This window comes from Primulina tabacum, chromosome 5 (assembly GCF_025594145.1).
Source record: "Primulina tabacum isolate GXHZ01 chromosome 5, ASM2559414v2, whole genome shotgun sequence".
In the NCBI taxonomy this organism is placed as follows: Eukaryota; Viridiplantae; Streptophyta; class Magnoliopsida; order Lamiales; family Gesneriaceae; genus Primulina; species Primulina tabacum.
In genome coordinates this window covers 5,062,862-5,088,386 of record NC_134554.1, presented here as the reverse complement: position 1 = coordinate 5,088,386, position 25,525 = coordinate 5,062,862, and the positions used below count along the sequence as shown (strand labels likewise).

Here is a 25,525-nt window from a genome sequence, read left to right as displayed (position 1 = left end):
TAGTACAGCATTGTTGCACATTTCCCTCGGAGACCAAAAATTATGCAGATCAACTATATCATGCCAAGAGAGTTGGCAGACAATGAGACAAAGAACTGAAATAAGGCTTACATGAACCAAAGAGAATCCCTCCTAGCACAGTCCAAATAGAGGGCATGCTCACAGGGGCTCTGCAATAACATAGGAGATCACAAACCTGAGGCCTAATGATTTTATAAGAGATTATTATCCTTGTACTCACAAAACAAAACAAAGATGTCATGAAATTAAATAAAATAACTAGCGTTGAAATTAAACCCTTTAGAAAAGAGCCACCACTAGCGACTGTCATTGCCTTCCTAAATGATACCAAAAGCTGGGAGTAAACAAGTATATGACATAAAGTGTCACATGAGAAATTGGTGAGAGTGGTGAAACAAGAGTAAAGCACAAGATGTTTAGAAGCACAATCGATACTGAAAATTCTTCCGAATACATGTGCATTCTATATTTGTCATGCAAAAGTCGCTGCCAGACGAAAAGTGCCAATGCATGAAGGCAAACAGGTGGGACATGGTATGATTTTGTTCCAGTTCTCATGTAGTTCCTACACCAGCTACTATTTGATTAAAGATGATTAATAACATGTATGCAGCGACAATTGCTACACTTTCTGAAGTACTGCAAACATCAGAATATGTTTTGCAATTGTGCAAAACTTAATCTCTAACAAAAAGAGCCTGCCAAGGAATTCTGAAGCTTAGAATCCTTGAGAACAGAGAACTCAAAAACACATGGGAGGGAAGGATATTAACTGTAATACATACCAGGCGCCCATAGATGGCAATGGGGAAGTAACAACTGAGGCAAAAATGAACCCGTCGCCAAGCTGGGGACGATCTGCGGTCAACTATCTTGGTTACGGCATTGACACTTGCTGAGCCAAGGCCCTTGGCAACAGGAAGATCAGCCGAGACTAGATGATCAGGGCAGGCGACTGTTACAGCGTCAGCAAGCACAGGCTTTCTACTAGCATCACTTCCCCTGCCTGGCATGCTAAACCGAATCTTAAGCATCCTTCCCAGCAAAACATCATCTGATCTTAGAAATAAATGAAAACCATAAACTACAATATCGAATCACAAGAAATAATATTCGAAAGTTGTGTAAACCAAGCAATGGAATAACTATTTGCATTTTGCCATATATCAATCTAATCGGCGAGCTTTATGAAAAGTTCCCACGGACACGCATGAAATAAAAACTGCATGAACCCATTTACAGTCTTATTGACTTTTTTTTTTCTTTTTGGGAAAACTCTTAAGTTCCGTGAATTCATTTTTCTCTGCGGCCAAACTATCTCGGTATGACTCATTTTTAAATGGTAATATACTTTTAAACAAGTTAATTTTTAAATTACCATACTACTCTTATTCAACAAAATTAATTACATTTATATTTAATATATTTGTTAAATTATCATTGCAAAAACACACACGTTTTCTATACAAAGTAAACTTAATACAAGTGCACCATTGTTTTAAAAAAAAAATCTATATTAACTAAATCATTATTACAAACTAAGACAATAATTGCATAAATTTTCAATATAATTGTTCATAATTTTATATAAAAATATAACTTAAAACTTCTAATAGAACGTGAGCGGTGAGTCAATTCACAAAAATTCAAATGAGTAAAGCAAAGGTTGCTTCATCTAATTTTCTTGAACAATTTTTAATATTGTTGGGTCCCAAAACAAGAGTTTTGTTCCTTCTCCTGATAAGCCAAGCGAGCCAGCTATGTTCAGAAAATGGGTCCAGCGTGTAGACCCCATGCCCGTGGAAGATAAACAATCCTCGTATTTTCTTCCTCGTTAAGCCAAATTCGCATATAAAAAACAGCGTTATTAATTTAATATCCACGTTATTTTCTTGATTATTAAAAGTCAAATCGCAAAATCAAGAAATGGAGCAGCCATTGTTATCCGCGGGTAAAGTTTCCATTCCCTGTTTCGTCTTTGTAGTAAAGCTTAATTTTCACAATCTTAATTTATTGTTGATGCAGAAAAAAGTGGGAGTGCGGGACGGGTTTCGTATGAGCACGTGGGAAGAGCTGGCGCCGTTATTCCTACGGCTTCGATGCCCGGAACTGAACTAAGCGTTGATGAAATTCGATCCGCCGCCTCTTTTTCTGATGTGTATCCGCCGTCTCTTCATGATTCCTTGGTGGGATCCCCCGCGCCTCCCCAGCTCTACCCTAACGGTAAATATTTGTCACACAATTTAGGGACGGTTAATCATTTAGCTGAGTATTATTACTGTAGATTTGAGAAATTGGGTTTCAACATAAAATTTCGATTAAAAATTTATATCCTTGAAAATTCAAGTGTTGAAAACTGCAACTGGAGTTTGATCGTGGACTTGCGTTTCCATATCTTCTAAGTTAAGAGCAGACCCTTTTCATGTACTGTTAATCCAGCACAACTGAAACATGAATTTCACACTCCTGAAATTACAGTTATTTAAACATCAATCTCTCCTAAGAAACAAGCTTCCACGATTTGTTTGCATTGCTATAAATTATTGTTCCATACAATGGATTGGTGGATTTTCCGTCTTGGATGAGGCATGACATCGTTAAGCTGAGCAATCTAAAATTTCATGTTGATTTTCTTTTGTACTATATATTTGATTATCATCTCTTTTTGACATATCATATGGGTCTGCCAAATTGACAGTAGAACAAACCATTGGTTACCCTCAAGATGCATATTACGGGCATTTAAGAGATAATGCTGCCAATATACAAAGGTCAGTTTGAATGTGCAACCTGCTGAAGGAGTTCATTTTTATTTTTTGTGAGTCGTATAATTTAACTGTTCTACTGTTGGAATTTCATTTCCAAAGTCTGTATTTCACATTTAAGGTACAAAGCAAAGCATGTTCTATACTTTTCCCTTCACCACAAGTTAAAAGAGAAAGGAGGTAAGTGATTCACCGATTTCAATCCTCAGGTGCCGCCTTAAAAATTCGGTTCCTTGTTGAATGGAATTTGTGCTTACATCTGATTTATATGGAAGGTGATGAAGAGGAAAGATCTGGTAAAATACTGTACAGATCACGGGTGGTTATTTTTGTAGACAGGTTCTCTGTAATTAACTTTATTTAGCAGTCAAGGAAGAAAATTTGGTGGGACCTAAATGTTTCTCAATGAATGGAACTGTTAGTATTTTTACTCTTCAACATCAATAGATTAAATTTGATGACTGACAATCGAAAAGCACTGGTATTTTGAGGCAAATTCATCTTTGCTACTCTTGACTTTTACTTGGGATATTACATATGATTCAATTCATGCTCTGAATTGCTTTGCCAATGGCTGCCCTTTGCTTATAGGACTTTATTATTTTCTGAAGTATTTAAAATTTTCCACGGCTTGTTATTGTCATAAATAGCCACTTTATGATTGAGGTTCACTGAAAACACAGGCCTGTGTTGGATGAGGTGGAAATTCGAGAGCTACTGATCGATCATGTTGGTCATCGTTGCTGCTGGGGAAGCCGTCCTGCTCGAACATGGAAGATTCACGCAATAGAAAATTGTAATGTTTATGTGGGAACTATTGAAAGTTTTATTGAGGAGAGGGATGTGAAAACTGAAAAAGAACCATACCTTGGTGATGAAATTGATGGAAAAGATAAGGGACATGAGCTTGGAGTGTGGGAAGTGGATTTAAGGTCCGAGTTCCCGGTACTTTTTACACCTCATAAAGAAACACGGACCATCATTCCTCATTCGGAATCAATTGAAAAATGCTCAGGTACGGGAGAGGAACAAAGAACTGGCCCATATAGTTTGCAAGATATATTTGGATGTTTTTAGTTAATACCAACCCCAATTTTTGCTGCCTATCTGATTTTTGAATTGTTTGTTGATATTTTAAACTAAAAAATGTGCAAGTTTGTTCTTGATTTACGTGTTCATCTGTGTAGAATGCACCGGAAGAGGGGATATTGTGTGCCCCTCTTGCAATGCAGATCAAGATCCTGGTTTCTACAAGGAGAATCAGATGTCGCAGTGTCCTACTTGTTATGGCAGAGGTTTGATAGCTCATAAAGATGGATCGGATACAATGTGAGACTTTTTCAGGATCTTAATTTTTTCCTTTCTGGATTGGAACAAGTAATCTAAGATAACATTTGAGAATTTCCCACCCATCTGCAGATGTCTGAAATGTAATGGGAAGGGGATGATTCCATGTGTGACTTGTGGATCTCGTGGATTGATCAAATGTGAGATGTGCAGAGGTGGTGGTTCTGTTCTGAAACGCCAATTGGCTATCATTAAATGGTACATATGCTGACTATACCAATATGTTCTCCATCCTTTAACGTTGTCTTGATCAAATCGCCAAATGCAGTGTTTTCTTTTGCTTCTCTTCTCCTATCGTGTATCAAAACAGATTCTCCTATCAATTAACCATCATTCTCAATTATTTCATGTGCGATTATTCCTCAAAATGATCACACATCAAGTGTTGATGTAAAATATATTTGGGTTTGTAGGAAAACGTTTGAAGCGAAAAAAGTAAGTGCAGCGAGTGGAGCAGCATCAGTTCCAGATGACGTCTTCCACAGAGCAAAAGGTGTCCAGTTGTGCAACACCCAAGCTTATCAGTGCACCCCTGCCTTTTTTGCCGACTCGTATTTCCTCAACAAGTTTTCTTCCGAGGTTATAAGTGAAAGGGTTCCTGTACCTCCAACCGCAAGGGTGATTTGTGAAAGGCACATAATTTCGGTTGTGCCAGTAACTCGAGTGACCATGACTAATCGCGGTTCTTTTTTCAGTTTCTACATTATTGGAACTAGCAGGGAAGTGTACCTGAAGGACTCCTATCCTTCAAGATTCTGCTGGGGGATTTGCCCTTGCTTGGAATGGTTGAAGTTGTAGTTCTATGGGTGGTGAAATCGAGATTTGTATTTGTGATACGCGATAATGAGATTTTGGTTGTCCTCGTGGGCACATCATACTCACGTTATATTTGGAGGATATAGTTCTATAAATATAAATTGGTCATGGTGAACTTCAATCTGTATTATGCAAGGGCTTGTCTGGCACGATGGTTTGTACTAGTAGTGATACGGCTTCATCAGAGATGTTCAATAATGATGCACGTAGGTATGTTGATCACGGTTGGTTCTTGGTTCTAGTGAATGATTTTTATGATGAAAGGTGAAATCGAAATCAAACCAACTCTTCGGATTTCTATTCTAAGTTTCGGGTTCTGAACGGTTCCGGTTTGAATCGTTTTGTTATAATAAAAAATTTTATTTAAAATTTAAAGGCAAAAGAAAAATAATGATAAAAAATGTGGAAGAAATTAATTATTCAGCAATTATCTTATAAAATATTTTGATGACATGAATATGCTACCGTTGTTATTTTTATGCGCATTGATTAAACTTCTGGATTAACGCAATAATTTTTCGATTGTTGTTTCAGTTTCACGCGGTTCTGGTTTTTTATTTTTTAAAAACAGGAACTAAACCCGTGAACCGTAAAGTCTTAAGTCAATGATTCCAATTTTGGAAGTCGGTCTTGTAGAATTGGTTCCAATCACGTGTCCACGGTTTCCTGGTAACCATGTTCAGATACGCACACATGCAATACATCATGCGGTTTATGGCCGTGGAATCAATTAAATGGATCCTCACGTGACACTTCATTTTTTCAAACATGGCAACAATAGTGAACTTAAATATAACATCTTTTCTAATCTAATATATTTATTTTCGTACCGTTATTTTATTTTCAGAGGGCTGTGCGTTTTTGCCGTTGCGTCTAAATCTTTTCAGATATTTTGCCACATTTAAAAGATGTTATATTTAAGTTCACTAATTTTTCCATTTTTAAAAATTAAGTGACACATGAGTGCTTGGCATCCTCTTAACTCTTCAACGAAAATAAACCCCAACAACATTTCGAACCTCTAAAATAAAAGGAAAGCTGTTGAGATTCAGTGAAGACAAATAACTTGTTCAATTAAATCGTCAGGAAAAGAAAAACAGGTGTAATAAAATTGTGTCGAATAACAAAATTTTCCAAACTTGAAACAGCAAGTAAAAGCTCTGTCATCTTGACGACTTGGCCTTGGTGTTGCTCTATCCCCAAGCTAGAATCAGCCAGAGCTAGATCATTGCAAAAGTAGAGAAAATATAACATCAGCAAGAACTCAACCTTAATTGGGGAAAAAAAGCACTTCTAAAAGCCAAATTATACACGAAGCAAAAACCAGCTGAAAATTGCACAAGAGCACACGGAAACTGAGAATGTCAAATATACTCCGCCACTCTAATCCTGCATCACTGAGAGCTCTCTATATTTTAGGGTCCTTCCAAAAAAATTGTTTTGCTTCGAACAATCCAATGTCACGGGAATCATTTATTCATCAACTAAATATCATTAAATTTACCTAGCATAACTTTTCACCACCCAATAAAGAAATAAATCTTACTACCGCACCGCTAGGTTGACATTTCTTATGCTTTGAACTTTTCATTCGTCAAAAACTTCACTAGGATCATATCATACACAATCCCAAATCAAACAAGTATCCAAGACTAAAATACCACCAGCGTTAGATTAGTGAGATCAGTTGACTGCACTAAATACGATGAAATCACCTCAAAGATAATACTTATATTTTGCCTCTCTCAATTTAAGGATCAGCGCAACAACACAATCAGATGAATGAGAACAACATTCACTAAAACAGCATATCAGACTATTGTGCATCAAAAAGAGGCACTTAACAATAAGTTTGAGTGATCACCTCATATATTGCTTGGATACATGAATACCCTCACCCTAGAACCCTGTTGTAGAAGCAAACAACAGCCAAATCATGATTCCATTCAAGATAAACTTTTCCATTACAACTCAAATAAACAGAAGTAATACCATGGATTTTGGTGGAAGATTAGACTTGAATTTAGCACGAACCACCCCGCTGTTGCCGTGAGGACGTGCGACCTTGCCCCAAATGCAACGGTAGTGAGAACCATTCTTCTTGACCTTGGCTTTGTAAATGTATGCCATCCGCTTCCCGAGGTACCATGCCACCTCCTCTTGCGTGTTCACTCCTTCTATCTGTATCAACGACGTGTTTGGGTACTGGTTCGACTTCGACCTATCATCAATTTCGCCATTTTACTTGCAATCAAATCGATTTTCAAGAAATTAAACAAACATGCTTTAAGATAACACAAAAATAAAAAATTCAGGTTTTCTTACCTTTTGTACCCAAGAATAGTACCGCGAACGTAAAGCCTGTCAAAAAATCAACTAATGAATAGAAAATGCTAAATTGAAACAAAAACACACCGAATTGGATATGCAAAGAAATAGACTGGACGTGAAAATAATAGATGCGGAAACTGCACCTCACGCGCTCGCCTTGCCGACCCTTCACCATTGCAGCGGAAATAATGCTCGTGTTGGCGATGGCTGTAAGTATTAGAAGTGGCAGAAACCCTAGTAGCAGAGGTAGGAGGGTGAATATAAGAAAACTAGGCCTCTGAAATGGGTTGGGCTGGTCCAGTTACGTTCTTATAGAGGCCCAGCCTAGACCCACTTATCTTTCCAATTGAAGATCAACATTTTCAAGTGAGTTGAAGAAAATAAATGGAACATGCCAAAAAAATAGGCATAGCTAACTTTATCATTGCCAAGTAGGTTAACATGTTTTCTCTATTTTTTTTTAAACTAATAGGCATAGATATATTAAGATGGTATTGACAAAACTCGATCAAGGGCAAGGCATGAAAGCCGAATCAAATATTTTATTTCATGTTTATTAAAATCATACGATACCTTAAAATTGTCTTTAGATAAATTAATTTTACATTTATATTTTATTATTTACAATAAAAGAATTAATCAAATATTAAATCGATATCTTACTGTTTTATACATTATTAATGCAAAGTAAAATAAATTTCAAAAGATATCATAATTAGATAAACTTGAAATGCATCACAATTAACGTGAAATGTTATATAAACATGTAAGAAGTAGATTTAAAATTTATGATATTATTTTTATAACAAATAAAAAAAAACATTTGAAATCCATGAGTTTAAAATAAATCAATCCAAACGTAAGTTAAGTAAATATGTGTAACAGTAACTACTTCAGAACTCCCCATTCCACAATAATACAATTATAGTTTTACTTTTACAAGATGCGTAGCATCGATTTACAGCCACCAGTAAATCATTGATGAAATATAAACCTTGACAATCAGCTAAAAGCGGTCCACGGCATTCTCGGACACACACATAGATATTCATCTACTTGCCATTTTCGAGAACACAAGAATCATAAGTAGCCTAATGCTAAAGACAGATTTGAGGTTTGGTTTCTAGTCAGGCTACCACATTGACGGCACATAGACCTGTTCCTTAAGATTCTGGGTTGCACTTTCTGTGGGAAAACCTCGAACAGCACCGATTGTCCACTGTGATATGATGCCTGCTGAAATAGCAAATCGAAGCTGCCTATCCAATACATCTTGATTTTCATACATATCGGGTTGTGTCGTTAGCTTCCTCATGATTCCTGCCACAACAGCATCACCAGAACCTGTCCTGTCACAAGTATACGGTGTAATAAGTACATCTTCTGTTCCCACCACCACACCATCAAAAGATGGCGTGTAATAATGTAAACGAAGTGTCCCATCTGTCACAAACAAAAATTTCAGTTTATCATGCCACAATGGCTTGATTTCTTCTGGAGTATAGTGGTAATAGTCTCTACGGTTCTTGGTTTGCTCATAACTCTCGGCATAGTACTGAGGCCTATAGTTTCTCCTTTTCTCATGATATTCTTCATCTAAAAGGAACTCCAATTCTTGCTTTGACAGCTCAATAATATCCGCTCTTTCCCAGGCTCCCTTGATCATTTCCCTCGTCTCATCACGTGACTTCCATAATGGTAAAGGCAAATTCAAGTCAAAAAATATAAGGCCACCAAATTTTTTTGACCATGCCATTGCTTTGAAAAGGGTAGAACGCATTGAATGTGATAGCAGAACCTCTGAGTTAAAATGAAAAATTCTAGCCTGGAAAATCAAGTGAACCATATTAATTTCGCTAAAAAAGGCAAGCTAGAACAAAATGATCCAAATCAATCCAAAACTAGTCAAGTAGCTAATCTAGGAGTTATATTCCAAGTCCAACCTTTTGAATGCCTATTCATGATTCATATGAAAAACAATAACACAAAATACTATTTGAAATGATGTAATTGCAACTTCAGAAAGCGAAAACTCTGGCCCTTTAAAACACAAAAGTACTCATTCACGGTACAGAGCACAATAACAAATTTTCAACAATTTAGTCATTATTCACCATATTTACTTTGTCCAACCCATAACCAAGCCATCACAGATAAAATAGCAATAAAAACATCCCATTTAACAACAAATTGGCAGCCTATCACTGTCTTTTCAAGAATAACCTACAGACCTGAAGTTAAACACTATATCAATACATTTGATCACCGAGACTGATGATAAACAAAAGCATATCAACTTTTTTAGCACATCATATCCACAAAAATTATGGTTCAATCAAGACATAAATCGTTTCCGATAAATAAATAAGGACATAAATCAAACTCCAACCTTACAAAAGGTAAAACGTTTATATTCACATTATCTACCTCTTTAAGCACAGAAAGATTCAGCTCTGAGCTAAGCATCAAATCCTCTGCACACTCCTTCACCTTCTCTACCTTCATTTTCCCATCATGGAATTTAATCTTCATATATGTACAAGCAGTTTTTGCATTAGCATCAAACTTCACCCCCCTGGTTTGCACCTTCTCCTTATTCATCATCAGCACTAATTCCTCACCAAGCTCGTCATTTCCAACCTTCCCAATAAAGGCAGCCCTCCCACCAAGCCTCACGTGTGAAACGGCCACGTTAGAAGGAGGACCACCTGGGGTCCGAGCAAACTCTGGTGGATCCCACTGCAGCATTTTCCATTGAGAGTAAATGTCCGGATGCATTTGCTGAGGCGCCACTCTAACAGTTGGCACAAACTCCCACTTTGCTGCCCCAAAGCAGCATATTAATGGCGGGTCTTCGTATGGAAAATCAATACCATCATCGTAATCATACAGCTCATCGTCATTTACGTCGCCTTCAGTTATCACTGCAGCTTCCTTTTCAACATCAGATTTTGATAATTCAGCAGTTTTCCGAGGCCGTTTTGCTCTTTCCGTTGATGAAGGTGGCGTAATATCAGTAGAGGAGGATTTCTTGCGGCCTCTACGAGTGGGTTTCGGCTGATCCCCGGCGGAGGAAGTATCCTTTGCAGAAGATGCAGGTGGTAATAATTTGCGGTAATTGCCAGGATTGAGACTGAAAATGGGGTATATGGTGGAAAATTTGACGTGAGTCGGCAATCTTGAAGCTAAAGAATGAGAATGATGTTGAAGAAATGGTGGTGGAAGCAATTGAAGTGTTGCCATTTGGGGTTTTAATTTCAGTTAGGGTTTATCCATTCCCCAGCCTTTTGAATTTCCAACCGGAATGGGTGTAAGTGGATATTGGTTTTGTCGACGAGCCGTTAATATTGACCCAGTTATTGGGCTGAACAGGTAATTGGGCTTTTCAGTCATTAAACAAATAGGCCCAATTTGCAACAATTAATCTAGGGTTTTTTTTTCATCATCCGTTCTTAAACCTCCACACATTCAAAATTCAAGTCGACACCAGTCAACATTGCTTCGCTCCGACTTCCATCTGTTTCGAATGCAATTTTTTTCTTTGTAAAATATTTCTTTTGTCATACTCGGGTTGGATCGATGATGCAATGAAGTTCAAATCTGCGTTATCTGTCTGATATTTTCCCATCGGAATTGAAGATAAAAATACCGTCTGAGATCCTGTCATGTACATTTTTTTAAAAAAAGTTGATTGTTTAAACGCTGTTAATTTAATGTGTCTACTGGGTTTTCCTTTTTGGGAATAGAGGATGAGCATCAAGGATGAGCTTGAATTAAATTGTTATCCTTGCACTATGATTTTCTGTGAAGAAAACTCACGGGCAAATATATTATGTCTGAGATGCTTTCCTCCGTTTCTTTGTTTTGAAATCTTCCTTCATAGGTTTGTTTATTTATTGCTAATCATTGGATCTGTGATGTTGACAAAATACACGCTGTCTGTCTGCTATTTCTTTCGGGGAATTGATGATAAATCACATGCTTTTCTGAGATCCTGAATGTATTCCTTTTTTTTTTCTCATTTTTGTTTTATGCATTGTCCCATAATGCTGGTTGTTCTCTGCGATTTTGAATGAATATATTCAATGTTTACATTAGAACTGCTAAGAGTATAAGTTTATTAATTATAGTGAATCCCGTCCCATTAACTATAAATGGCTTCAACCATCTGGTGCTTTGGAATTAGTATTTTGGGACAAAATTTGCACTTGGAATTTACATCCTGACATTTAAATGATATTGTTCTTTGACATGTTTTTCCTTTCTTGTATATTTCATGTGCTATTGCCTATTTCTTATTAGTAATTTATTATGATGTCAATAGTTGGCCAAGATTAATTTTGAGATTCAATTTTGTTGGATTTTTTTCTCACAAATTCTTTGAAGACTGCAACTTTATCGAATAGCTCATGGTTGTGTTGAGTTTGGTGATGTTTTTATTCATGGTTATTCATGTATGCTTAGCCCTTACCTAGATCCAAGGATCTGTACGAAATCTGTTTGTTAGAGCATGCCAGCATGTTGTAACCCCTCCGAACCCCATCCTCATTTGCTGCAGCTATTAGAATCTCTGGCTTTTCCCATGGATTAAAGGAGTGTGGTAGCGACAAAATGGAACTACTATACTCTTTATCTTCCAATGGTGCCATCTGCATATGAATTGTGGTAGTTTGTGTGTACAGCTTGTACTTTAGATATCATTCTTTGTACTACTTGGTGTTTGTACTCGAATGATTGTACCTAGATTGGCTACCTACTCCTACCCCCAGGTTATCGGATACACTATGTCGAAGTCTCTGAGGGCTAAATGCTTGCATCTGTTTTGGCCTAGTGATGTGAAACAAGCACAAGAGATTGAGGAGAGACGTGGCTTCCTCTCCCAGTTCCATGCGTATATTCTTATGGTTTGTATATTAGAAGATCCAGTGTACTTTTGTATTATTTTATTGAGTATCATCATCTTCTGTGCATATTTTAAATCGTGCATCATTTTCTTCTCATGTAAGCCCGATATTGTACATATTTTTTTGGTGAATTTTAATTTTAACGTTAAATTGTAATATCAATTGATTTCCTCGTAGTGAGAATGAGAAAGATTTATATCAACTCACTCACAAGGTAATGGCATATTCAATAAGAATTTAACATGTGCGTACACCGCGGCTATATAATGTAACTTAAAGAAAGAAATAAAAGATGTTCTAACTATCTATCGCGTGATTTTGATAAGTTTTAGATCAAATTTATCTAAACCATCTAGATATGTTAAAATATTTACATCTTCCTCAAATTAAAATGTAAAATAATTATTAGATATAGAGAAACACATTCCTTACATTGCCTGTTACAACTAGTTAGATAAATTTTAACGTTATCAAAATTATATTTCCCTTTTAATTCAGGACCTCTCTACTTTCTAAGAATAAGTCCCGAACTTACAAATGTTTAAGATAAAAAAATGTTAATGCATCCCAACGACCAACCACCCAAACTTCAATTGACCTTATCCTAATTTGTTTATTACATAGTTTATCAAACGACCTAATTTGTTTATCTCTATGTCTACCATTCAAGTAATCCTGCCACAAAAAAATGGCAAACCTCGAAGAAAGGAAATAAACGATCATGAGGCTAATTATAGCGTCTCAAACCCTTCTCAAAATAAACTCTGTCGCAAATAAAAACACATCAACTCTGAGAAATTAAATGACCTATATAATTCCATCAGCCAAAGTTGAGGCTGTGTTTTAGTGATCAGAACATAGGCAAACTACAATGGAATGATTGATCACTAAACTACAGAACCGCAGACATAAAGCAGAGAATTTACAAACAAAAAGAACTCAACTATTCTGCGAGTCAAGCATCTACTTCTCACCATCTTGGGTGGATTTGTCTACAACACGGCCGAGCTTTTTCTGCTCAAGTTTCTCGGGTTGAACAGCTAAGTCCTCCGGTGTCACAGGCCGCCTACTGCCTAAGATAGCAAACACAAATAACACAAAAAAGGCACCAACTGCTCCACATCCACCGCCGAAGATTAGTGCAGCGAGTATTTTCATAGCACAATCCCTTGTTGTTTTGTGAGCTTTCGTCTCTTCTCCCTTCTCCATGTATGTCTCGGGATTCATCGGTTCTGAATGCATCCAATGGGGCATAGTTCTCGAAACAAAGCTCCATGAATATATATTACACTTTTGAGACGAATTCCGGCTCGATGAGCTTAATCCCAGAAGAATATCCTCATTTTTCCACATTCTTGACAAGTCGATATGATGAGAAAGCAGAGGATCAACTGGCTTATTGCCTCCCGATCTTCCCAATCTCACCTCTAATATTTTAGAACTTGCTTCATAATCAATCCAAGATTGTAACTTTTCTCCACTATTTAACTCCAATTTGATGGATGAAACATTGCTAACTTTCACAGACACAAGACTACCAACATCAATCCCAACATGGTTATTGTTCAAATCACCACACTTCTCATCCTTAAACGTATCAAATTCAACTCCAAGAAACTTCATTTTTTTCTCCTCAAACATTCCCATTGAGCCACCATTAAAGACATTCAAAGGAAACCCAGTTGGAACCATGATAAAAGCCAATCCATCCCCATTTCCTCCAGACATGGAAAACTCAAAATAAACTGAAAAGGACACCATTTTTCTAGGGGTATATCCCTCAACAAGATTAATGGGTTTTCTACAAATCATTCTCCCTGCACTAAAAGCACCTGAACCGGAAAGTTGAACCGACCTACTACCATTAACAGCCTCAGCGTCACCATACAGAGCAATCAGTCGAGAAAATTTGGCATCTGGACCAAAACTTTTTACATCAAATGATTTATTTTGCTCTGTCGGAAAGGCTTTCAAGCAAAAATCCAAGAAGAAGAAAGCCAACCAGAACCTTGACGAAGAAAATGAGGTCATTTCCTATTAGATTCTTCAGATAAGTCTCTTTATCACCCTTTTTCCCTCAGATTTTACCTGTTGTCCTATGAACAATCCATGAAAATAAAAGTAAAATATCACTGAAATTGTTTATGAAATTTTCAGGCCGGGATTTAAGAGCATAGAAAAAAGTACGGGGAAATGGGCAATCGAAGAAGGCGTGGTGCGAGGAATGGCGAGAAAGTCGTTAAAATTAATACGTGCATATTGTTTCTGCTGTACTTCGATTTGCTTTCTTGTGTATGGTTGCTGATCGAGGGAATATAAAATGGGTTTTGGATATGTCCTTTGTTTTCTGAATTTTAACTATTTATGTTTTTTATTTTTTAAAAATAAAAATAAAAGTATAAAACCACTGTCAATATCTTCCTAATATTTCATATTTTCGACTTTTTTTTTGTGGCTAAGTAGAATTTACGATAAAACAAGAAGAAACAGTGAGCTTTATAGATTAAAAAAAAATTCAAAAGTTGAAATGGGCAGGAAAAGCACAAGATTCCTTGTTGGAAGATTGCCCATGTCGTTGAACAGCTAGTGTTTGGTGTTTACCCAACAATAGACATAAGCGGGAAACTTTGCGAAGAGAAAGCAGCTGGACATGTGGACCTTTTGCTCCCAACGAAGACAAACAGCGTAAAATTTCCTTTTTCTTTCTACGTATTCTACATTACTCAATTCGAAATTACTTATTAAGGTCAGTCTATAATTGTATCAAGAGTCACATTTTTCTTATTTTTAATACAACATGTTTGTTTGATAATTTTAGTTCAAAATAAAAATATTTGGGATACATAATACGATCAATTGAACATATTGTATTAAAACATAAGAAGAAGTATTATATCGGATGTAACATAGACTCGATCTACTTATTAGAGCTGGCTTCAAAATAGTTGGAACTCAGAGATGTAATAAAAGGGTGGATCCAATATTTATATCGATGATACTAGTTTTACTTCATTTTGACTTTGGGTCACTGCCATTCTTGTGTTCAAGGGACAAAAGAATGTGATTGGGGTGGTGGGACTGTACTCTTCGTTATTGGGTCAAAATCAAAATGGGATTTTCGGTATATGTCTGTATTAGTGATTTTTTTTTTTTTTTAAAAAATGTATTTGGTGTATTCACTTCAAATACAGCTCCGGGTATAGGTTTTAATGCATTAATTTTTGTGTTGCCTGAATAGTTGATCAGGAAGTGGACCAGCTGTGGCAATTCTCGTGATACCTCGGGAAAATCAGTGGAATTTTTTTGGTCCCCCACGTATTATAATCACGATAATAGAATTATGATATTACCTTTTGCAGCACGACATCTCATCGAATTTTAGAATTATGATATTACCTTATGTTAATATAAATCAAATTAGATACAAAATTTTTTTATTAAACTAAAAAAAAGATTTTCAAAAAAAATTAAAAAATTTTATACAAACAAACTATGCGTGCAACGTGACAATAGTACATCGTAATATACCATTTGCAAGTGTAGATTAAAAGCGTCGAAAAAAAGGTTGGGGATTTAGAAAGAAAGATATTGATGCATTCGGAGTAACTAGGCTGTGGAAGTTGGGCCTTTTGGGCTCATGAGAGGCCCTAATCCATCGAAGCCTATCCATGAGGTAAGACAAAAAGAACATGAACAATATTATTATACAGAAGAGTATGTCTCTTGTGGGACGATATCACGAATCTTTATCTGTAAGAAGGGTTGATCTTACCGACATTCACAATAAAAAGTAATACTCTTAGCATAAAAAGTAATATTTTTTCATGAATAACCCAAATAAGAGATCCGTCTCACAAAATACAATCCATAAAATCAGTCTCACACAAGTTTTTGTCTATATTAAAATACACTCTTTCTAATATTATTAAATGTGAAGGTGTAAATTTTATATTATATAATCTTTTTTTGTTATTAAATATTCCATTGTAATTGATTTATATATATATAGAGCGAGCATTAAAAATATATCATGTTGTAATTGACTTAGGGCACCCACATTGGTTGGTTAATGGGTGTTAATAACACCCATTAATTTTCGCCCACCAATGTGGACGCAAGAATTAATAATCTTGGCTGACATGGCAGCCAAGAAATTCATCAGAATGAACGGCGTTATTTCGAAATTTGTGACGGTTTTTCGTAAACCATCGCAACTTTGCGACGGTTTTTCGTAAACCGTCGCAAAGTGAAAAGCGTCTGTTTTTTTTTAAAAAAAGGTCGCTATTTGCGACTGTTTTTTAACACCCGTTGCTATGTGCGACGGTTTTTCAAAAACCGTCGCTAATTATCACCAACGGCTATTTTCAAACGGCAAAATTATGCACCAACGGCTATATTCGAAATTACTCACTATATATACTAATCAATTTCTACAAATTCATCCCACACCATTTATCTTTTCATATTTTTAAGCCAAATAGGTGACAATAGTCAGAACTCACAAAATCGACCTCGATTTGTTTCTTCTACACAATATCCACCACAATTTCCAAATTGGCCGTTTGTTTCAAATTTCCAAGGTTATGAAAATCCTTCGAATCATCCAAATTACACCTCCCGAGCTCCGTATCCACCGCCTACACCTGAATATTGGCAAAGTATAGGCAACCCAGATTTCATGCCGCCTTATTTTTATGGATTATATAATCCACAATCCACCAATATGCCAATCGAAAACGAGCCGCCAACTCCTACGTTTGTCCCAGAGACTCAGTTGTCCGACCGTGAAACACGAGTTGATCTCGAAAATATGCAAAATGCTGATGTGGATGTTGAGGGTACGAAGAAGCGAATAATATGGAAAAGGAGGAAGACGAGCTACTAGCGAGATCGTATGTCGCAATGAGTGATGACCCAGTCATCGACAATGATCAGAAGGGGAATGATTTATGGAGACGTGTTGCGGACTACTACAATGACAATCGTCCCGCTGGTTCATCTCGGAGAGCTTTAAACGTGATTCGATCTCATTGGCACAATACCGTCCAAAAAAAGGTAAATCGCTTCAACGCAAATTATAATAGTGTTTACAATACTTATCGAAGCGGCCATAGTGATGAAGACATATTGCGGTTTGCATATGAAAAATATCGTGATGCAAATAATGGAGTTGCATTTAATCTGGAGCATGTGTGGAGAATCATGAAAACACGTCCACTGTTCACTCCACAGTCCGATAATCACTTGGTTGGTACAAAGAAAGCGAGAATCTCAGAGTCGGGGGCTAGCAACACCTCATCGAACAAAGATGCGAGTATTGATTTAGATATAAATGAAGAAGAGATTCGTCCAATTGGTCAAAAAGCCGCAAAAAGAAAAGGTAAAAACAAAGCAAAATCATCGATGGAGGATTTGACAACCAGATACGACAGTTTGTTCGAAAGTTTTACTCAGTATACAGACATAAAGAAGAACGAATCTGAATGGAAACAAAAAGAACTTGCAATAGAGTAGATGAAAGCAAAAGCGGCTTTGAACAAATCTGAAGCTAAAAAGAGCAAATATTTGCTTAAGGAATACGAAATCCTTTCGAAAGACACTTCACAAATGACGCCGGAGCAGCTTATAGTTCATGAACATCTATCTGTGTGACCAAATTAGAGAGAAATGGAATATGTAATTTTCGATTGATGTAATTCTCTTTTCAATTATCGTAATTCGTTTTCTTTGTATTTTGTGTTTTTTTTAAAGATATTGTGTTGAATAATATTTTAAATAAAAGAGTCCAACTTTTTTTTCATTTATTAATAATATTTTAATGAATATTGGAATTAAGTTATTTTTAAAATAATAATACTATTTATTTTTAGTAATATTTGTTGTAAAATTTTAAAAATATTAGAAAGATATTGAAATATTAAAAATAAAAAAAATGAGTAAGTGGACAGTAGGACCCATAAATAATGAAAGTTGAAATTAAATGAATGTGGGTGTGTGTTAATAATGAGGAAGTGTTAATGTAATGAATATGTGGCTCGTGGACCCCATCATTTTTGATGAGATGGAGAGTTATTAACATGGATTAATTCCGACGGATGCGGATACCCTTATACGCATGATGATGGATGAGTGGAAAAAACAAAGCATATCATGTTGTAGCCACTGTTGTAATTGACTTATACGCATGATGATGGATGAACTAAATAATCTTTTTTTTAAAAAAAGGTAAAAAAAAAAAAACCTAAATAAATTATAAAAGTTACAAATCGAAATTTGACCATCAAGAAAATGATAATTGCAGTGTAATAAAAGATAGGAGCTCTCGAGACCAGTGAAGGAAGATGAATCCAAAGAAAGGAAACAGCCATTGAAAGTTGATACACTTCTCTGGTTTGTACATGTAATCACACTCACAGATCTCTCTCGCAAACACACACTGACACACAGATCACTTTATACATACACTTAACAAACATGTCATGAACTGGTAACTAGTGTATTCTTTCCTTGTTCAATAATTATTGTTCTTTCTCCTTCTTAAATACTTCTCATTTCTCAGCAGTTCCGCACATCACATGACAGCTGAAACACTCTGCATTTCCTCAGATTCATTGGGTTCTTGGAAGGGAGTTCATGAATTCCCAAGGAGAGAGATCGAATCTCGTTGGTACGGTTGTTTAAAGATTCAATCTTGGAGGCGTTGATGCGGTACTTAAGTCTCTTAAGATACTCTTATGCTACTGGGTCTGCAAAATGACTACTTTCGAAATGTCCCACTTGGATTTGGAATGCGGCCGCCGGAGCGGCGGTGGAGCCAGTGCAAGAGGCGGAGGGTCGGAGGAAGAAGAGGGTGGTAGCATGTGTTTCTCCGACGCTGATGAAGATTCTTGCAACTCCAAATTCTATTCAACTGCAGACGGTGAAGGGTCGTACGATGATTTTAGCATTGCGTGTGGATCAGAACCTGGTGAGATTCCGAATGAAGATGATGGTATGGAGAATGGGAGAAGTTCTGATTGTTCGGTAATTGTAGAAAATGGTGGAGTTGAGGAAATTAAGGTGCATTTGGGAATGGTTGAGAGAGATTGTAGAATTTGCCATTTGAGCTTAGTGAGCAGCAGCCCTGGCTCTGGGGTTGCCATTGAGTTGGGGTGTTCTTGTAAGGATGATTTGGCTGCCGCTCATAAAAATTGCGCTGCAACTTGGTTCAAAATCAAAGGAAACACGTGAGTAATCAAATCCCATTGACGGAATTTGTTTTTTCTTTGCTTTTTTATTTTGTAGATGTCTCTCCACGTTTCGTAGATTCTTGAAAAGAACCTGTGAGATACTTTCTTGTATTTCCTTGTAGAAATTTGCATCTCGAATTCGAATCGTATATATTTTCTTTATCATCCTACTCATTTTCAGGACCTGCGAAATATGTAATTCATTTATTTTCTTTATCATCCCACTCATTTTCAGGACCTGCGAAATATGCAATTCAGTAGCTTGCAACGTCGTTGGGTTGAACGAGATTGAGGCAGCTGCAAATGAGAACAGTGGTTCAGTCTCGGCAAGCATGGCCTCGGCAGCTCCAGCACCACCACCTGCCGGTGCTATAGAAACACGGAGTTGCTTAAACGGTCACCGGTTCTTGAATTTTCTTCTCGCTTGTATGGTATTCGCATTTGTCATTTCTTGGCTCTTCCACTTTAACATTCCATCGTAGCATTAGATATTGTTCAAGATATGTAACCGTGATATGATTTTAGAATAATATTTGATAAATACGTGCCATGATGTTTATATATATTTCTTCCTCCCCTCCTGTATGCCGTGACAAAAAATTTGATTAAAAAATTATGATTTATAGTAAATGGGTTAAAATCACTTTTAAGTGCTCCGAGAAAGATAGTAAAAATGGTCTACAGCTATCTACACACTCGTGCTTTGGTTTACAAATCAATCTTCTTTTTGTCACAACTTTCCTCGAAAAGATGATTGTTTTGAAACCGTGGCCCACGTTTGGTTTGAAAAGTTTGAGCTACGCGAAATAAAATATATTATCCAGATAAATCGCGTATGTTCGATAACAATCGAGGCATTGCATCTTTGTGCAACTGAAATCAACTAAATAGATGTCATGTGACCATGTCTTCACATTAGATAGTAAATTTTGCATTTGATGTATTAGCCCATACCGTATAGCACATATATGCATAGCAAAAAACTGTACGAAAAACCATATTAAGCGTGAAATACGAGTAAAATGCACTTAATTCAACCTAAAACAATGCAAAAATGCGGCCGAGTCGCCAGTTTTCGTGTTGTTAAGAACTTTAGATGTTTCCAGCTTAAAAGGGTCCTCTTTCATCTGCTATACAGAACTAGGATGACACGGGAGCCTACTCCAGGAAAAATCTTAAATTCAATGGATATAGCCACAGTTAAGAATGAATAAAAATGATACGAAATGCATTTCATAGAAAAATTAATCTCTTCCTGAATTTGTGATTCACATTCCATGAAAGATATGTTCCACACTATCTATCATCTGGCAAGGTGAAGGTAGGACATTGGTGCATGTCACTCTGTAATTGCAATCTATAATTGCAATGAAAGAGGATAATACATGTAAGAGACGGGAAAAACAAATGAATACAAAGGTGTCTCCATGATTCATTAGCATTTCACAAGCTTGGAATTGAGAGCACGATCTAAACCACATAAGAACACAGGATGGAGATGAAGAGATGTGATTGTCACGTAATAAAAGAATTCCTAAACCGTTATTAGACGAGGCAGAGAGGCAAGCTTTGAACCCTGTATCATTGAAAACACGGTGTCTGCCATTAAGCGTGTACAGCTCATCAAGAAATCGAGAAGATATAACAATTATGCCAAAGATGCGCAAACATAAGAAAATGTCATTTACTTGCCACAATGAATGGATCGAATCAAGACCTTGATTCAAGATTCAGGGGGGGAGGCTATGAGTGATTATGCATGACCAGATATATGTACAAGGATACTAAGGATAATGACATAAGCAAGTCCTAACGGTTTTCCTTGATATTAACTCTGAGAAAAAGGTCTAGTTCCAAAAAAATATAATAGTGGCTTTGATCACTTGAATATATATCTAGATTATGTGATCCCTTGTTTCCTTCTTTATATTCTTCCAACTGGTGAATGGAGAGGGAGACGGCATGCGGCGTATTACACAGGGACTTGACATGATAATGTGGTTGTGGTTGTGGTTGTGATCTTTGGTTTACAGGTTCCAATAATGGCTTCTAGAATGTGTCCCGGAATATTTGGGTCCAAAATTTCAGAAAATTTTTGACATGTTAAAATTGCTACACATGTGGCGAATGCCTCTAACAAAGAAATTGAGCAATCCAACTCAAGTGAGTAAAATCCATTGCTGAATGCTTCCAAGTTGAAAGCAGGTTTGCTGTTTTGCTCTCTGTCCTGAAATAGCATAATACCGATAATCATCAATTAGTATTTGAAATATAGGGAAATTAGTAACCTGAAGCATTAAAACGGCACCTGAACAAAAAGGCTAACACGATCCACGGTGGAACAAGAAATTGATGATTCAAGAATCTTGCAGCCTTTTTTGTTATGGTTGGTTAGGACTCTTAGCTTGCAACCGACATCCCACCCTCCACAATCACAAGATCCACCAGATCTCCACCGACTAATTAAAGAAGATGGCGCACCTTTATTCGGCATTCCATGGACACCATCAGGAAGGATGACTACTGCACTGTTAGTGTTCTCATCTTGGTACGATTTTTTGTTGTCATTTAACTCTTTGTCATTAAGCTTTTGACGTGAGTTTTGCAAAACAACCGCTGCCATCTCCTTTCCAGGTAAAAATTCAGGTTCTTTATTATCAACCTGCTCTTTGTCAACACCATATAGCACACATTCTCTCACAGCACATCCATCAGAATTCTTAGCACATGATTTAGGAAGATGAATGCTTGAAACATTCATCTGGCCAAGAATATTACATCCTAGTTCGCAACTTTTACTCTTCGATCCTTGAATCCAACTCATGTTCTTTTTTCTTACCTCATGAATAGAATAGAATGTATATGCCACGCTGTGATCACTTTTTCCAAACGCTGGCAACTTCTTCACAACGGCAGCAAGCATGCATTTGCTGCTATTCTCGACTACAAGTTCAAAGAAAGGGAGACCATTCTTCAACGAGAGCTGCAGAAGACTCTTCGAAGTAGTTCCATTTAGTGGCTGAACAATACTGGTAGGTTGAGATTCTTTTTTCTTTAGCAATGGGTCTAGCAACCTCCTCAAAGGGCTTGACCTACCCTTACCACTTGAATTCGTCTTTTCTTTATCAATGCTATCTGCGCCAGTGGTAACTTCCATCACTGGACCAGATCTGACGGCAGTATGTGTAGAAGATAGTTGTGGAACTGCAAAGCTCTCCTTAAAACTAGAACTCCTCATTTTTCCAAGTCCAAAGCTGAACCGAGTAGGGGACGGATGTCTTCCTTTAACAGTAGGCTGCTTAGCATCTGGTCTTTTTGGAGCCTCAACTAAAAGTGATTGTTTCGCAGTTTTTTCATGTGTGATTATCAAACCTTTAGCTTCAGATGGAATTGGGATTACGAGTTCAGAAAATTCTCCAGATTCCCGAGGAGAGAAGCAATTAGAAAATCTGTTTCCTATTGCTTCAGCCAATTGTCCATCAAGAGACATCCTTGGTTCTGAAAATTGAGAACTTTCTGAGCAACTCCTCTTTGGAAAATGTTTGGACACTAAGAGAAAATTTTGCAGCTCCTCCGGGAAACCCATATGACTATAGTCCACTCCATTATCCAAATTCTTTTCACTCGTTTTACACTGTGCATTGATTGTATCATTTGAAGCGAGTGACATATTATGTTTTCCCTGCTCTGAGGATCCAGGTTTCCTTTCAGGGACGTTTTCTTTCTTCATATCCTTCATCTTGACTTGGTTCAAATTAGGTTGCGAACAACAACTGTCACAACTCTCTACTTTTTGATGAAATTTTCGGGGCCTATCAAGAGTGCTCTGTTGGACACCTTGAAATTCTTGGCTAGGCGTTTCCAGGTTTCCCAGCTGTCTGATGCCTTCAAAAGAATTCTGTTCCTTACAATATGTGTCTTTTCTTTCCATGTTTAATGAATTGAGATGTGATCTTTGTGATGGAAGTGGTTTTCTCTGTGGTGAACCAAAACACGAACTGGTATTCAAACCCAGTGATGAGGGTTGCTTTCTAAGATTGGGACTCATTTTAGGTGGTCCAGTTGCCATACAAATAGAACCTGTGCTAGATGATGAATTTTTCTTGTAAACTCTTACAGGCATGCGTTCGTTGTACTTCCATTTCTCCAAACTTTTCCAGTCAAGAACACCAAAATTTAGTGCCTTCTCTTGAATATTTTTCTCTTTCCCCACTTGCTGCAGAAAGCAAGGCACGTTCGACATGTGCTTGACAAGCTCATCATCATTGTACACCTTATTTCCAAGCATTGACTTTCGGTTATTCTCTAAAGATTTAAATTTGATCACATGCTCGGTGCTTTTGGTTTGAGCAAATTTACTATTTGGATCAAGAAATGGCCGACTAAATTTATGCTTGACCTCCGGTGTGTCTTGAAAATGTGAATCTTTTTCCTTCAAGCATGATGAAATCCTTCTGTTAACGGCGATTATAGATTGTTCACGCGTCAAACTTCTCTGCTCTAAGATTTGTGCCATTCGTATAAATATCTCTACTCTTCAAGGACTTCGTTTCCTGACATGATAAACCATATTACATCTCCACCGAGTTCCTGACATTCCTTTCTGAAACTTGCAATCTTACCAGTGGTGTAAGAATGATTGCTGAGAAAGTGAAAACATTCTTAGTGTAGAGCAGTATAAAGCATAATCTATGCTAAACAAAAGTGATAAGATTTCCCTATGGTCAAAGCCTTCAAGTTTCATGTACACTCGCCCATTTTCAAAATTAACATAATGAAACAAGCAAATACAACATGCCATTTTCATAATCTAGAAGTGAATCAACAAAGACCAAAATCTGTAATTTGTTTCTCGGATATGCTCTACACTATGTAGAAAATTCCTTGTTATTTTGATGAAAAATCACAGGGAATACGTTTTTTGACATTACTAACAGAGGAACATTGTTATTTAGAAAAAAACACCCACAAAAAGATATACATTTGAGATGCCCGTACGCACAAGAGGAGAATTTAAATGATTATAGCTATAAAAACAATCTTCGCTTTCTGTATAAAAGTATTCCAACCACAGTAAGCAAGCTCAAAACCTAACTGGCAGGGATCTTTTGTAAGTTACCATTTCTTTAACTTAGATTTGGAAACGGAAGAAAAGGGGAGCCGACAATTTACGTTTCATCAACAAACGTCAGCATCTAGGTAACATATAACTAAAGCTCAGCAGAGAATGGAATCAACTATATAATTGCACACCCACTTGATTTTATGATTATTTGAAGTACGGTGTTTAATAAAACAACCACCGACATTACCCACTTGATTTCACGAGCGCTTCAGAAAGCAAGAATCTTTAAAGATTTGTATAACCTTGAGAAGAAATTTACGAGTCTCACATTATATATTGGGGTAGCAATTTAAGTAGTATCCCAAAATATAACTCAACAACCAAGTAGCCAAGCATTTCGTGTCTAGAAAAAGAAAATCAAAGATCCAAACAGGCAGAACCTCAAGAACAGCAAAAAAGCACCAGACTGACCATGCATCGAAGCTACAATCGAGAACAAGAACTGACAATAACTTCAACAAAATCAAGAAGTACCAGTAAAACTAGTCTCAAAATCCTACCACCATGAACATCAATTTCCGTAACCAAGATTTCAACATAAAGTGTTTCCGCACCCATACTCAAGTTGAAAACAAAAAACCCATCAATCTTTCGTTAAAAACGGGGAGAAAATACATATAAATTACTTCGGAATAAATAAATGGGACTTGTACCGTAAGCAAAGATAGGAATATCAGCGTCGGAAAAGCAAGAACTCTTCTTGCAACTGCACGAAGTTATAGAAAGAAAAAAGCGTGCTGTGCAGAGATCACAATGTACAAATTATACGTACAAAGAGAAATAACAATCCCCGCGAAATGATGACTCGCTGCAGCCAACATGAGAGAAGGAGAAATGGTAACTGTATAATTATATAATCACAGAACTTGTTAATAAATCCACAAATACATTCAAATCTGTACTATTTTATTAACTTTGAGATTTTTAGAGTAACAAAGTGTGTCATGGTCTGTTTTAATAATTATTTATATTTATAAAATGTTAAAA

General features: G+C 36.7%; 7 protein-coding genes and 3 non-coding genes across 12 annotated transcripts; 6 read left to right on the top strand and 4 right to left on the bottom strand.

The window, feature by feature from the left end:
- The first annotated feature begins 1,768 nt into the window (after positions 1-1,768).
- Positions 1,769-5,171, top strand: LOC142545789 (uncharacterized). The gene is made up of 7 exons (XM_075653167.1): positions 1,769-1,972; positions 2,047-2,244; positions 2,720-2,792; positions 3,470-3,801; positions 3,974-4,115; positions 4,206-4,331; positions 4,547-5,171. Exons 1-7 carry the CDS (start codon positions 1,948-1,950, stop codon positions 4,929-4,931), a joined length of 1,281 nt encoding a protein of 426 aa, XP_075509282.1. The 5' UTR covers positions 1,769-1,947; the 3' UTR covers positions 4,932-5,171.
- An 830-nt stretch (positions 5,172-6,001) lies between these two features.
- LOC142545788 (large ribosomal subunit protein eL33y-like) lies at positions 6,002-7,572 on the bottom strand. Of its 2 annotated transcripts, none has more exons than XM_075653166.1 (5): positions 7,424-7,572; positions 7,275-7,310; positions 6,942-7,170; positions 6,814-6,856; positions 6,002-6,177 (listed from the first exon to the last, which is right to left on the bottom strand). In XM_075653166.1, exons 1-4 carry the CDS (start codon positions 7,453-7,455, stop codon positions 6,815-6,817), a joined length of 339 nt encoding a protein of 112 aa, XP_075509281.1. In that variant the 5' UTR covers positions 7,456-7,572; the 3' UTR covers positions 6,002-6,177; position 6,814. The 2 variants fall into 2 exon arrangements, with proteins under 2 accessions (XP_075509281.1, XP_075509280.1); XM_075653165.1 differs by having other exon boundaries at positions 6,002-6,169; positions 7,424-7,571.
- A 572-nt stretch (positions 7,573-8,144) lies between these two features.
- On the bottom strand, positions 8,145-10,606 carry LOC142545787 (fructokinase-like 1, chloroplastic). Its single transcript, XM_075653164.1, has 2 exons — positions 9,708-10,606; positions 8,145-9,105 (listed from the first exon to the last, which is right to left on the bottom strand). Exons 1-2 carry the CDS (start codon positions 10,521-10,523, stop codon positions 8,413-8,415), a joined length of 1,509 nt encoding a protein of 502 aa, XP_075509279.1. The 5' UTR covers positions 10,524-10,606; the 3' UTR covers positions 8,145-8,412.
- Positions 10,607-10,850: 244 nt separating this feature from the next.
- On the top strand, positions 10,851-10,944 carry LOC142547917 (small nucleolar RNA snoR27). The gene has a single exon (XR_012820812.1). It is a non-coding gene; the product is annotated as a small nucleolar RNA snoR27 (small nucleolar RNA).
- Positions 10,945-11,030: 86 nt separating this feature from the next.
- Positions 11,031-11,127, top strand: LOC142547916 (small nucleolar RNA snoR26). The gene has a single exon (XR_012820811.1). It is a non-coding gene; the product is annotated as a small nucleolar RNA snoR26 (small nucleolar RNA).
- Positions 11,128-11,185: 58 nt separating this feature from the next.
- LOC142547918 (small nucleolar RNA snoR27) lies at positions 11,186-11,278 on the top strand. The gene has a single exon (XR_012820813.1). It is a non-coding gene; the product is annotated as a small nucleolar RNA snoR27 (small nucleolar RNA).
- Positions 11,279-12,925: 1,647 nt separating this feature from the next.
- Positions 12,926-14,536, bottom strand: LOC142545786 (lectin-like protein At1g53060). Its single transcript, XM_075653163.1, has 2 exons — positions 14,372-14,536; positions 12,926-14,280 (listed from the first exon to the last, which is right to left on the bottom strand). Exon 2 carries the CDS (start codon positions 14,213-14,215, stop codon positions 13,148-13,150), a length of 1,068 nt encoding a protein of 355 aa, XP_075509278.1. The 5' UTR covers positions 14,216-14,280; positions 14,372-14,536; the 3' UTR covers positions 12,926-13,147.
- Positions 14,537-17,041: 2,505 nt separating this feature from the next.
- Positions 17,042-17,698, top strand: LOC142547476 (glutathione S-transferase T3-like). The gene has a single exon (XM_075655795.1). It carries the CDS (start codon positions 17,042-17,044, stop codon positions 17,696-17,698), a length of 657 nt encoding a protein of 218 aa, XP_075511910.1.
- Positions 17,699-18,937: 1,239 nt separating this feature from the next.
- Positions 18,938-19,972, top strand: LOC142544631 (uncharacterized). The gene is made up of 2 exons (XM_075651663.1): positions 18,938-19,410; positions 19,649-19,972. Exons 1-2 carry the CDS (start codon positions 18,938-18,940, stop codon positions 19,893-19,895), a joined length of 720 nt encoding a protein of 239 aa, XP_075507778.1. The 3' UTR covers positions 19,896-19,972.
- A 1,028-nt stretch (positions 19,973-21,000) lies between these two features.
- Positions 21,001-25,428, bottom strand: LOC142545785 (uncharacterized). 2 transcript variants are annotated; one of them, XM_075653161.1, is made up of 3 exons: positions 25,192-25,428; positions 21,722-24,055; positions 21,001-21,640 (listed from the first exon to the last, which is right to left on the bottom strand). In XM_075653161.1, exons 2-3 carry the CDS (start codon positions 23,927-23,929, stop codon positions 21,386-21,388), a joined length of 2,463 nt encoding a protein of 820 aa, XP_075509276.1. In that variant the 5' UTR covers positions 23,930-24,055; positions 25,192-25,428; the 3' UTR covers positions 21,001-21,385. The 2 variants fall into 2 exon arrangements, with proteins under 2 accessions (XP_075509276.1, XP_075509277.1); XM_075653162.1 differs by lacking the exon at positions 25,192-25,428 and adding an exon at positions 25,039-25,160.
- Between the last annotated feature and the right edge of the window lie 97 nt (positions 25,429-25,525).